This window comes from Salmo salar, chromosome ssa14 (assembly GCF_905237065.1).
Source record: "Salmo salar chromosome ssa14, Ssal_v3.1, whole genome shotgun sequence".
In the NCBI taxonomy this organism is placed as follows: Eukaryota; Metazoa; Chordata; class Actinopteri; order Salmoniformes; family Salmonidae; genus Salmo; species Salmo salar.
In genome coordinates this window covers 30519115-30533252 of record NC_059455.1, presented here as the reverse complement: position 1 = coordinate 30533252, position 14138 = coordinate 30519115, and the positions used below count along the sequence as shown (strand labels likewise).

Below are 14138 nucleotides of genomic sequence, written 5' to 3'. Positions count from 1 at the left end.
TATGCATATTCATGGTATGAGGCTAGTAGCATAGCATCTCTCTCCATTGAATACAGGCGGTTGAATTGAATATTCATTGAATATTCAAAAAAGGGAGGAGAGACATGCATCTTGTCAGTATGTCCATAATCTTCGATATAAAGTGTTTCTTTCTCAAAGTCTCCAGGATGTCACGTGTCCTACTTATATCAGTACACGCATAACAACCTAAGCATTAGAAAAAGTATATTCGAGCAAATAAGCCATTACATACATAATCTCCTCGCTTGGTGAGCTAACGCTAACCCTTTTTCTAACTTTAACCTAATTGTCCTAACCTGCAAGGTAAGTAAGTACTCCTAACTTGCTACAAAAAGTCAAATCTGACTAAACCTGTATCCCATCTTGTTAAAACCCTGTTGGTCTCTCGTGGCAGACAATATTTGGTTCTGGGGGCTGAGATACTTGTTAAAAAAAATGTTTGTCCCTCTTTGGGTCTTGTCATTAAACCCACGTAATGGAGAGGCGTGGTTGACAAGATGGCAGGTACGTCCCCGAATGGTTGTCGGACTTGGGGACGGAGTCAGGGGAACCCATAGAGGTCGGTAAGAAGGCAGGCAGAAAAAAATTAAAAAAGACTACGGAGCATATTAAGAATAAATATGGAGTCCTGCAGAAAGAAATTTAACATGACAAGAGTGAGGATGAATTAACTATGGTGGCAGGTGCAGTGAAGACCGCCAAGTTCGAGCCTCGTCCCGATGGTGATAAAGATGTTTTTTTGCCTAGTGCGAGTGAGATTTTTGGAGAATATGGATCCTTGCCTTCTGGCTGATCCATATGTGGTGTCAGGTTGGGTGGAGAAGAGGTTGGGCAATGTTGGGTCAGTGAAAGTGACTCGAAGTTGAATCGGGTAGAATTTTGCATTTCTGCCATCCAGAGGGAGCAAAAAAAATTGTATTTTCTACATAATGCTTCTTATAAAAGAAGTTATGCAGTCAGTCTCTCCTCAACTCTTAGCCAATAAAGACTGGCATGCATCGTATTTATATCAGCCCTCTGATTACAATGAAGAGCAAGACATGCTGCTCTGTTCGGGCCAGCTGCAGATTAACTAGGACAGACCTCTCCCCATCTTTACAACCATTGAATCTGTATGTTTTGACCATGACAGCTTACAATCTAAGGTAACGCCAAGTAATTAAGTCTCTTCAACTTGTTCAACAGCCACACCATTCATTACCAGATTCAGCTGAGGTCTAGAACTTAGGGAATGATTTGTACCAAATACAATTATCTTAGTTTTAGAGATGTTCAGGACCAGTTTATTACTGGCCACCCATTTCAAAACAGACTGCAACTCTTTGTTAAGGGTTTCAGCGACTTTATTAGTTGTGGTTGCTGATGCGTATATGGTTAAATCATCAGCATACATGGACACACATGCTTTGTTCAATGCCAGTGGAAGGTCATTGGTAAAAATAGAAAAGAGTAGAGGGCCTAAGAGCTAATGTTTGACATTAGAGAAGCTTCCATTAAAGAAAACCCTATGAATTCTATTAGATAGATAGTTCTGGATCCACAATATGGTAGAAGTTGAAAAGCCATAACACATACATTTTTTTCAACAACAGGTTATGGTCAATAAAATCAAAGGGTGCACTGAAATCTAACAATACAGCTCCCACAATCTTCTTATTATACATTTCTTTCAACCAATTATCAGTCATTTGTGACAGTGCTGAACAAGTTGAGTGCCCTTCTCTATAAGCATGCTGAAAGTCTGTTGTTAATTTGTTTACAGAGAAAGAACAAAAAAATCCAACAGTTTGCTAAGAGCTGGTACCACGCTTATAGGTCTGCTGTTAAAATCAGTAAAGGCCTCTTTACCACTCTTGGGTAGGAATTACGTTGGCTCCCTCCAGGCCTGAGGACAAAGACTTTCCTCTAGGCTCAGATTAAAGATATGACAGATAGGAGTGGCTATAGAGTCAGCTACCATCCTCAGTCGCTTTCCATCTAAGTTGTCAATGCCAGGAGGTTTGTCATTATTGTTCGATAACAATAATTTTTCCACCTCTCCCACACTAACTTTACAAAAGTCAAACTTGCAATGCTTTTCTTTCTTATTTGTTTTTCTATGCATGAATACGACGGCCAACTGTTCATTGTTGGAATTTCCTGCCTAAGTTTGCCCACTTGAAGTAATCATTAAAATAATTGGCAACATCAAATGGTTTTGTGATGAATAAGCCATCTGATTCGATGAAAGATGGAGTTGAATTTGTCTTTCTGACCATAATTTAATTGAAATACTCCAAAGTTTTTTTCCAGCATTCATTATATCATTGATCATGGCCTCAAAATACAGTTTCTTGTTCTTTTTGTTGAGTTTAGTCACATCATTTCTCAATTTGCAGTAAGTCAGCTAGTCAGATGTGCAGCCAGACTTATTAGCCACTCTTCTTACCCCATCTCTTTCCACCATACAGTTTTTCAATTCCTCATCAATCCATGGAGCCTTAACAGTTCTAACAGTCAGTTTCTTAATAGGTGCATGTTTATCAATAATTGGAAGAAGCAATTTCATAAATACATCAAGTGCAGCGTCTGGATGCTCCTTATTAATCACATTAGACCAACAAATATTTTTAACATCATCCATGTAAGAGTCACAGCAAAATTGACTGGGGACAAGAACTGTGACATGTTTTTCTCTCCTGAGCAGCGCGCCTCTGTTGAAAGGAGTGATAACTGGACTGGTATTAAGTGTTGAGGAGGGTTTGGTGAAGTTGAAGATGAAGTTGAAGATTCCCGGTGTCCGTGACGACCACCGTTTGGTGCAACACAGACTCGGTGGAGAGCGTGGTGAAACAGAGAAGACAATGCCTGTACAACTGAATTTTGATGGTAAGTTTTTATCAGATAAAGTCAAGTTACGATGTGCGAGTTATCCCGTGAGAGCTTTTGTCCCAAACCCATTACGGTGTTTTAGATGTCAAGCTTATGGTGTTGGCGGCAGTCTGTAGGAGGGAGATTTCTAGATGTGAGAAGTGTGCAGGAGGACATGAGGCAAAGGAATTTGTAGTATCGGTGGAAAAAGTTGTGTGTGTAAACTGTAGGGTTACGCATGGTGTTGGAGATCAGAGGTGTTCGGTGAGACAAAAACATGTTGAGGTTACCAGGATCAAAGTAGTGCAGAAGGTGTCGTATGCTGAGGCAGTGATGAGAGTAGTAGAGGAAAATGGGTCCAGGGTGAGAGATCCTAAGAGGATCCCCTGTGAGTAGGCAGAGGTCAATAGAGAGTGAGAGTGATAGGAATAAAATATGCTTCAGTAAGGTTCGTATTTTTGGCTTTCATGGTTGTCAACTGTACAGCAGGAATGGAAAGTAAATCACATAGGATAGATGTTGTGATGGCAGCTGCGGAGAAGTACTTGGGTGTATGAGATTTTACTGCAGAAGAGTTACAAGGTGTTTGAACGATAGTGTCCCGTCCTCCCAGGCTGTTGGCCTGATGTAGGATCAGATAGAGCCAAAGTAGTGGAATAGTGATGAGGTTTTAATGGGTGTAGGGTTAGTCGGTAGGGCAACTTTTTCACAAAGTGTAATGAATTCATTCTCCAGAATAGTAGGCTGATATACAGCCAAGAAAGTAGGCGGAGTGACGCACCGCCTGCTTTCGGACCGCCATAATACCAAAGAAGAAGATACTTGTTGAACAGCAGGGGGCACTCAAGTCCTACGTAGAGGGAGGAAGACAGAACAATGGAGTGGCCTGTCAAGCAAGAGCAGGAGAGCAGAAACAGAGGACAGAGCAGGCAAAGCAATGAAACGATGGTGTCAGTTTCATAAATAAGTTAGGAGCAAGAAAGCATGAAATGTCATTAGCATTTAAGATTACCTTGGCTGAAATGCTTCGGCGAAGGCCTTTTCTTTGGCCCAAGGGGTTATTTGACATACTTTCAGACGTTCAGTACCCAGCTGCTGCGTGCAATTGTTCTACTGATTTAAATTCTTAGGGAATCATGTCAACTTGAAGGCTACTTCTGAATTCAACAGAGACCCTATATTATTGACAGTTGCCAAGGGATACACCTACAGTCTGTGTGAGGTTATACACAAGTAGTGATCTTATCTAGCAATGGTTGTCTGCTCTTTTGTTCTAACTGGGAGGGTGTGTGATGAATTAAATGCAGTGAGCTGGGTGCATTGAACTAGTGACAGATAATAAATTGTGGGGCAGTAAAGCAAACCTATGGGAATTCATAGTGCTATCCTGGAATCCAAACTGATATTCTCAGTTTCATCATTGCTTCAAACAGATATCAGTTTGGATTCCAGGCTATGCAGGTGCCTTTTATAAGTGATGGATAAAAAGAAGAGAAAGAGCTCATAGGCAACAACATTATCATGTTGTGTCAAATCTTTATTATGCATCATCACCACCATGCAAAATCACTTATACGAATTAGTTTGAAAATCATACTAGATATATTTCACACATTTATTGGCTTGCACCACATATTTTAAAGTGACTGGGTAACATTTACACACAATGAGCTTGGTTACCAAGTGTGTGACTGTGAGTGTCTTTGAGTGTATGTTTGTGAGAGATTTGTGTGTGAGTGAGTATAAGAACGCTAATAATTTGGTCAGAACATTTAAATGACAATGCAACTTCAAAATCTCTGGTAAAACAGAAGATATTGATTCTGAAACATGGTAAACAAACAATGTCCTCTGTTCTTGCAAGTGTAAACCTTAGAATCTGGAGTGTTATGAACAATGTTGTCCATTATATGTACTGTACTGTCCATTCTATCTACTATGTACTGTCTACGTACTGTACTCCCTACTCCAATTTCATTTATGTCGTCACATCTTCAAATCTCAAGCAGCTATAATAAAATAAACTCAACTATAACTCTTAATCAATGTATAGCTATTAGGTAACAAAATCCTTCAGTAGACAATATTACTTTCCAGCATTAGATGTATCATAGGTTCAGCTTCTTTGTCTTATACTGTCTCATTCTCTTAGTATCACCTAACGGCTTAATACTCCAGGTGGAATTAAATAAAATTTGCAATGTGGCAAACACAACATGCAGAAGGCAAATAACATTGTTCCTCGGCTGCAAAGTTGTCTTACGTAATACAGTACTATTAACTACTAGGCAATACTTGTGGGTGAAATAAACAAATTGATTTTGACAGTGAATTTATCAGTGGCTGGAACAATGTTAGCTACAGTACATGCTGCATTGAAGGTCTGACTGTACCCCATCCAAAGGTGAGCTAGACTAACCAGCTAAGGCAAATAAAATAAACTATCTGACAAGCCACTCTTTCAATAGGTCAATCAAAAAGCTAAAAGGTCAAACAACAAATACAAAAGCGATACAACACCAGTATCATTCGACTGGTGGGCCAACCAGGTCATAGCGTCAGACATACTGTAGCTACCCTCTGGATTATACAGTTGTGCCTCAGTTTACACATATACCAAGTTTACTATTTGGTTTAAAAAGCAATCTCACCAGCAATACACCTACAGCAGGGGTATCAAACATACGACCCGCAGGTCAGAGGGCGTCCAATCTGGCCCGTGGGTGGTTTGAGTAAAAATACACTTTAAAATGAAAAAAAAAGGACTAAAATCTAATCAAAACTGTGTAGAAATGATATTGGACCTATACTCATACAGTTTCTTGACAGTCCAGCTCGCTACTAAACAGTCAGAGATCATAGGCAATTCCCAAAATGATGGATAGAGGACAATTTTTTGCAAATTTTGACAGCAAGGAAATATTTTAAACAATTCAGTGCGACACTCCGGACCTCGTTGAAGACCGAATGCGGCCTCAGGGAAAAATTAACTACAGCATATATTTGCACAATTCTTCAACAACTCATACCCAAAAATAATATGATTAAATATCAAATAATTGTCAACAAAGCTATTCGATTTTATGGCACCGGTGGTATAATAGACAGCTGCTTTGTTTAATAATCCCTCCATATCGGTTCACAGTATTCACTTAGAAATGCTGTTGGTTTAAAAAATAGATCTTTACATAATATAACTATGTATTCTATTGTTGGATTTAGCAGTGTAATAACTTTGATCCTTCCTCCTTGTCACTTCTTTTTTAGCTTGACTTGCATGCATGTGGACCATCATCTCTTCACAGCCTTCTCTATATGCCTTCTCTTCTCATCCATCTTCCAGTGTTTTTCTACTTTTGTGGCTTTTCATATTGCTTACCTGTTGAGAGGACAGGGAGTTAAATACTCTGCCCATTTGTACTGGAATATAGCGTAGTGAGAAAAAATATATTCCAGGCAGTGAATCAAATAGACACAGAAGATGAATAGTTATTATTTTTGCGCAGTGAACATCAAATGGTAAGAACATGTAAAATAAATACATTCGTCTTCTTACCAGGAGACTTGTTAAACAAGGTCATTGCTGCAAAGTCACCTGTACCGCACCAAGAAAACAACCAAAATGAAGAGAGAAGAATTCAAGGAATATGTAAGGAATGTGTTTTGAAATGCACTTATTTTCCATTATAATAACTCAAACCATAGGTCACCATATGGGTTTTCTCTTGCTCCCGTCTGTGTTTTAGTTGTTCCCCCATCTTCAGCTCATCCTCCAGCACCTGAACCAAGTCATTCTCATAGCACTCCTCCTCAACTCCACCAGGGTTCCTGCCACCAACACTATGGAGGTAAATCCAACATTACCATACTGCAATCTTCTATATATGATTTGGAGCTTTTATAGAGATTCATACAGCATATCTACACACTGTGCATACTACATACTGTAGTTACCGTGGTTTAGTGCTCATCTGTGCTAGAAGATCGGAAGTGGGAGAGGAGACCAGTTCATCTGTCTGAGAGTCCATGTTGCTCCCTGATTGACTTCCAGCCTCTGGAGAAGACAAAACACACACAGCTTTAAAATGCTCGGAGGATATGAAAGGTATATTTTCAAAAGTCAGAGACACAATGAGACCATAGTATTACCTGAATTGAGCTCTTTAACCAATGAAGACATGGTGTTGGTGATGGAGTCAGCAGCAACAAGGAGGTCATTTCTCAAGTTCCTTCTGGGGCCTGGAGATAGAACAGAGGCTGGTACATAAGCCTACACACACTGTGGCATTCCAGAACCTGAGGAGGCTACTGCACTCCTAACTGTAAAGGTGTGTGAGTGTGTGTATTACCCTGAGCGAAGGCCTCCTGCACGTCCCCTCCCACACCCATGAGTGAGTCCTGAGGGGTGTGAGTGGGTGTGGTGCCGGCAGATTCTGACTGGGTTGGCATGGGGATGGGCCGACTGACTGTGTGGCTGGGAGACGAGCGGGGGGAGCCAGGTCCCTGAGTCTGAAACAGGAAACAGGAAGCATGGGTTTAGCGTGACTCTAGGTGTCACTTCCTGTCACTGTGTCAGTAGTTGCAGTAGTACACCAGTGCAGTAACAACCAGTGATCATCCACAATGATCTATCTAATGTTTGTGGAGCTATTTCTATACTGAATGACTCAGTTATTAGGATTCTCATTAGCTACAGCAGCTACTCTTCCTGGGGTACAAATACATGACGAAGTACAGAACAGTAACAGACAAGAACAACATAAGATATTACATTAAATATAAAATAAGGGGCCTCCCGAGTGGTGCAGTGGTCTAAGGCACTACATCGCAGTGTTGTGAGTCCTATAGGGCGGCGCACAATTGGCCCAGTGTCATCCAGGTTAGAGGAGGGTTTGGCCGGGGGGGCTTTACTTGGCTCATCGTACTCTAGCGACGCCTTGTGGCAGGCCGGGCTACTGCGAGCTGACAGCAGTCATCGGTTGAACGGTGTTTCCTCCGACACATTGGTGCAGCTGGCTTCTGGGTTAAGCGAGCGGGTGTTAAGAAGCGCGGCTTGGCGGGTCATGTTTTGGAGGACGCATAACTCGACCTTCGCCTCTCCCGAGCCCGTTGGGGAGTTGCAGCGATGAGACAAGATCGTAATTTGACCCCCCCAAAAAAATATGAGTTATATATAGGAAAGACAACAAGAGACAACAAACATGCTATCATATATATTAATATTATTATATACAGTACAGTTAAATTAGATCTTTAGAAAGAGGCCAGGCGCTATGGTACAATATGTTTTGTATCTGTTTTTTAAAGATAAACATCTGGTGGCAGAATATTACATGATGACATGGCTCTATATAAAACTAAATCTGTTTTTGGTTTGGTTTGGGTACCGTGAAGAAACCCATAGTGGCATGTCTGGTAGGGTATGTATGTCTGTTCAAAGTGTATGCAAATAGATTATTTAAGTGGTTAGCCATTTTCAACACACAAATGATTCTTAAAAAGACTAGAAGTGAGGTCGTCAATTTCTCCTCAACCATGAAAGACTATCATGCATGTTGTTGATGTTAGTTCAGTGTGTGCAGTTATAGGGCAAGGCGTGTTGCTTTGTTTTGAACCAGCTGCAGCTTTGCTAGGTCTTTCTTTGCTGCACCTGACCATATTACCGGACAGTAATCAAGATCGGACAAGATCAAAGCCTGAACAACTAGTACAGTTGATCTTTGTGTCAAAAACTCAAAACATCTTTTAATAACAGACATACCTCTACCATCTTCACAATAACTTTGTCAATATGACTTGATCCTGATAACTGACCATCCAATGGTACTCCTAGGAGTTCAGCTGCTTTGAACCAAATACAATGCTTTTGGTTTTAGATGTATGTAAGACCAGTTTATTGTTAATTACCCATTCTGACACTGACTATAACTCCTAAGAGTCTCATTGAGCTCACTGGCTGTAGGTGCTGATGTGTAGAGTGTGCAATCATCAGCATATATAGTAATTTTGGCTTCTTGTAAGACAAGTGGCAAATCATTTGTAAAAATAGAGTAGAGTAACGGCCCAAGGCAACTGCCCTGAGGGATACCACACTGTACATATCTGATGTTCGAGAAGCTTCCATTGAAGAATACTCTCAGAGTTCTATTGGATAAGTAACTCTCCAACCATGTGATCGCAGGTGATGTAAAGCCATAACAAGTGAGTTTTTTCAATAACAAATTATGATCAATAACATCAAAGGCTGCACTGAAATCTTACACTACAGCTCCAACTATAATCTTATTATCAGAGTCAGTGCAGTACTAGTTGAGTGCACTTCCTTATATGCATGCTGAAAGTCAGTAGTTAACTTAAAAAAAAACACAATTCTCTCCATCAGTTTACTAAGAACAGGAAGCAAACTGATTGGGCGGCTGTAAGAGACAGCAAAGTGCGCTTTACTATTGTTAGGCAGTGGAATTACTTAAGCTTCTTTTCACGCCTGTGGGCACACACTCCGTTAGGCTTTGGCAAAAGAAAGGGGTAGTAATACAGTCTGCTACCATTCTCAATATTTTCCCATTTAGATTATTTATACCTGGTGGCTTATCATTATTGATGGATAACAACCGTTTTTCCACCTCTTTCACACAAACTTGACCAAATTCAAAACAGCAATCATTATTAGATCTTCAGTAGACAAATATGATGGCTCACTGTTCAATATTGTCATTTCACTTCTCAGTTTGTCCACTTTACCGGTTAAATAGTAACTGAAATGATTGTCTATATCAAAAGGTTTTGTGATAAATGACCCATCAACTTCAACAAACGATTATTTGGGTTTTCTGCCCATAATGTCATGTTTTTTATTTGTATCATTTATTTTGTTTTGGTAAAATATACAGTACCAGTCAAAAGTTTGAACACACCTACTGATTTAAGGGTTTTTCTTAATTTTTTACTATTTTCTACATGGTAGAATGATAGTGAATAAATAAAAACTATGAAATAACACATTTAGACTCATGTTGTAACCAAAAAAGTGTAAAACAAATTACATTTTAGATTCTTCAAAGTAGCCACCCTTTGCCTTGATGACAGCTTTGCACACTCTTGACATTCTCTCAACCAGCTTCACCTGGAATGCTGGGATGGGATGGCATATTGCTTCAGAATGCTGTGGTAGCCATGCTGGTAAAATGTGCCTTGAATTCTAAATAAATTACATACAATCTCACCAGCAAAGCACCCCCACACCATCACACCTCCTGCTCCATGCTTCACGGTGGGAACGACATATGCGGAGATCATCCATTGACCTACTCTGCGTCTCACAAAGACACGGCGGATGGAACCAAAAATCTCAAATTTGGACTCATCAGACCAAAGGACAGATTTCCACCGGTCTAATGTCCATTGCTCGTGTTTCTTGGCCCAAGCAAGTCTCTTCATATTATTGGTGTCCTTTAGTAGTGGTTTCTTTGCAGCAATTCAACCATAAAGGCCTGATTCACGCAGTCTCCTCTGAACAGTTGATGTTGAGATGTGTCTGTTACTTGAACTCTGTGAAGCATTTATTTGGCCTACAATTTCTGAGGCTAGTAACTCTAATGAACTTATCCTCTGCAGCAGAGGTAACTCTGGGTCTTCCTTTCCTGTGGCGGTCCTCATGAGAGCCAGTTTCATCATAGCGCTGCAATGGTTTTTGCGACTGCACTTTCAAAGTTCTTTGAATGTTCTGCATTGACTGACCTTCATGTCTTAAAGTAATGACTGACTGTCGTTTCCTTTTGCTTATTTGAGCTGTTCTTGTGGCCTTGGTCTTTTGCAAAATAGGGCTATCTTCTGTATACCACCCCTACCTTGTCACAACACAACTGATTGGCTCAAACACATTAAGAAGGAAATTCCACAAATTAACATTTAACAAGGCACACTTGTTAATTGAAATTCATTCCAGGTGACTACCTCATGAAGCTGGTTGAGAGAATGCCAAAAGTGTGCAAAGCTGCCATCAAGTCAAAGGGTGGCTACTTTGAAGAATCTTGTCACGCCCTGACCTGAGAGAGACGGTTTATTTCTATATTTTGTTAGGACAGGGTGTGGGGTGGGCATTCTATGTTTTATATTTCTATGTTTTGGCCAGGTATGGTTTCCAATCAGAGGCAGCTGCCTATCGTTGTCTCTGATTGGGAACCATACTTAGGCAGCCCTTTTTCCCTCCTTGAGTTGTGGGATGTTATTTTTGTACTGCTCGGTAAGCCTGCAAGACGTGACGGTCGTTTACCATTGTTTATTATTTTGTTTAAGTATTCTGAGTAACAATAAATATCAAGATGAACACTTACAACGCTGCACCTTGGTCTACTCCTTTGGACAACCGTTACAAATCTAAAATATATTTTGATTTGTTTAACACTTTTTTGGTTACTACATGATTCAATGTGTTATTTCATAGTTTTCATGGCTTCACTATTATTCTACAATGTTGAAAATAGTAAAAATAAAGAAAAACCTATGAATGTGTAGGTGTGTCCACATTTTTTTTACCCCTTTTCTCCCCAATTTCGTGGTATCCAATTGGTAGTGACAGTCTTGTCCCATGGCTGCAACTCCCGAACGGACTCGGGAGAGGCAAAGGTCGAGAGCCGTGCGTTCTCTGAAACACAACCCAGCCAAGCTGCACTGCTTCTAGACACACTGCTCGCTTAACCCGGAAGCCAGCTGCACCAATGTGACGGAGAAAACACTGTACACCTGGCGACCGTACACGTCAGCATGCATTGTACCCAGCCCACCACAGGAGTCGCTAGTGCACGATGGGACAAGAACATCCCTGCTGGCCAAACCCTCCCCTAACCCGGACGACGCTGGGCCAATTGTGCGCCGACCCATGGGTCTCCCTGGCACGGCCGGCTGCGACAGAGCCTGGACTCGAACCAGGATCTCTAGTGGCACAGCTAGCACTGCGATGCAGTGCCTTTGACCACTGCGCCACTCGGGAGGTCCGTGTCCAAACTTTTGACTGGTACTGTATATACAGTTGAAGTCGGAAGTTTACATATACTTAGGTTGGAGTCATTAAAACTCATTTTTCAACCACTCCACAAATTTCTTGTTAACAAACTATAGTTTTGGTAAGTCGGTTAGGACATCTACATTGTGCATGACACAAGTCATTTTACTAACAATTGTTTACAGACAGATTATTTCACTTATAATTCACTGTATCACAATTCCAGTGGGTCAGAAGTGTACATACACTAAGTTGACTGTGCCTTTAAACAGCTTGGAAAATTCCATAAAATAATGTCATGGCTCTAGAAGCTTCTGATAGGCTAATTGATATCATTTGAGTCAATTGGAGGTGTACCTGTGCATGTATTTCAATGCCTACCTTCAAACTCAGTGCCTCTTTGCTTGACATCATGGGAAAATCAAAAGAAATAAGCCAAGACCTCAGAAAAATATTGTAGACCTCCACAAGTCTGATTCATCCTTGGGAGCAATTTCAAAACACCAGAAGGTACCACGTTCATCTGTAAAAACAATAGTACGCAAGTATATACACCATGGGACCACGCAGCCGTCATACCACTCAGGAAGGAGACGCGTTCTGTCTCCTAGATGAACGTACTTTGGTGCGAAAAGTGCAAATCAATCCCAGAACAACAGCAAAGGACCTTGTGAAGATGATGGAGGAAACAGGTACAGAAGTATCTATCCACAGTAAAACAAGTCATATATCGTCATAACCTGAAAGGCCGCTCAGCAAGGAAGAAGCCACTGCTTCAAAACCGCCATAAAAAAGCCACATTATGGGTTGCAACTGCACATGGGGACAAAGATTGTACTTTTTGTAGGAATATCCTCTGATCTGATGAAACAAAAATATGTTTTGAGGAAAAAGGGGGAGGCTTGCAAGCCAAAGAACACCATCCCAACCGTGAAGCATGGGGGTGGCAGCATCATGTTGTGGGGGTGCTTTGCTGCAGGAGGGACTGGTGCACTTCACAAAATAGATGGCATCATGAGGTAGGAACATTATGTGGACATATTGAAGCAACATCTCAAGACATCAGGAAGTTAAAGCTTAGTCGCAAATGGGTCTTCCAAATGGAAAATGACCCCAAGCATACTTCCAAAGTTGTGGCAAAATGGCTTAAGGACAACAAAGTCAAGGTATTGGAGTAGCCATCACAAAGCCCTGACCTCAATCGTATAGAAAATATGTGGGCAGAACTGAAAAAGTGTGTGCGAGCAAGGAAGCCTACAAACCTGACTCAGTTACACCAGCTCTGTCAGGAGGAATGGGCCAAAATTCACCCAACTTATTGTGGGAAGCTTGTGGAAGGCTACCCGAAACGTTTGACCCAAGTTAAACAATTTAAAGGCAATGCTACCAAATACTAATTGAATGTATGTAAACTTCTGACCCACTGGGAATGCAATGAAAGAAATAAAAGCTGAAATAAATCATTCTCTCTACTATTATTCTGACATTTCACACTCTTAAAATAAAGTGGTGATCCTGACTGACCTAAGACAGGACATTTTTACTAAGATTAAATGTCAGGAATTGTGAAAAACTCAGTTTAAATGTATTTGGCTAAGGTGTATGTAAACGTCCGACTTCAACTGTATATATTTAGTCACAACATTTCTCAATTGACAGTATAAAAAACCAATCAGCTGAGCAGCCAGACTTGTTTGCCACCTTTTTTGCATCATTTCTTTGAACCATAACATTTTCAATTCACCATCTTTCCAGAGGGCTCTAACAGTTCTCATAGTTAGTTTCTTAACAGTTGCATGTTTGTCAACAATTGGCAAGAACAATATAACAAATACTGCAAGTGCTGTATCTGGATTCTCTTCCTTATACACATCAGACCAACATACCAACATACACTACTGTTCAAAAGTTTGGGGTCACTTAGAAATGTCCTTGTTTTTGAAAGAAAAGCACATTTTTTGGCCATTAAAATAACATCAAATTGATCAGACATACAGTGTAGACATTGTTAATGCTGTAAATGACAATTGTAGCCGGAAACGGCAGATGTTTTAATGGAATATCTACATAGGTGTACAGAGGCCCATTATCAGCAACCATCACTCCTGTGATCCAATGGCACGCTGTGTTAGCTAATCGAAGTTTATAATTTTAAAAGGCTAATTGATCATTAGAAAACCCTTTTGCAATTATGTTAGCACCGCTGAAAAACTGGCCTTCTTTAGACTAGTTGAGTATCTGGAGCATCAGCATTTGTGGGTTCGAT

The 14138-nt window shown here is 40.6% G+C and overlaps 1 protein-coding gene across 6 annotated transcripts in view; it reads right to left on the bottom strand.

Annotated features, from left to right (window-relative positions):
• Positions 1-4372: 4372 nt before the first annotated feature.
• Positions 4373-14138, bottom strand: part of LOC106569131 (dystrobrevin alpha) — a 37586-nt gene continuing 27820 nt past the window's right edge. For 5 of the 6 annotated variants that reach the window (XR_001320444.2, XR_001320442.2, XR_001320445.2 and 2 more), the window contains 5 exons: positions 7221-7380; positions 7021-7110; positions 6826-6925; positions 6428-6711; positions 4373-6250 (listed from right to left, as the gene is read on the bottom strand). Coding sequence is in view for 1 of the 6 variants with exons in the window: in XM_014140132.2 (XP_013995607.1) it covers positions 6449-6466; positions 6582-6711; positions 6826-6925; positions 7021-7110; positions 7221-7380 (498 nt within the window). In the remaining 5 variants the exon portion in view is untranslated. The remainder of the gene's footprint in view (positions 6251-6427; positions 6712-6825; positions 6926-7020; positions 7111-7220; positions 7381-14138) is intronic. The other variant, XM_014140132.2, reaches the window with a different exon arrangement.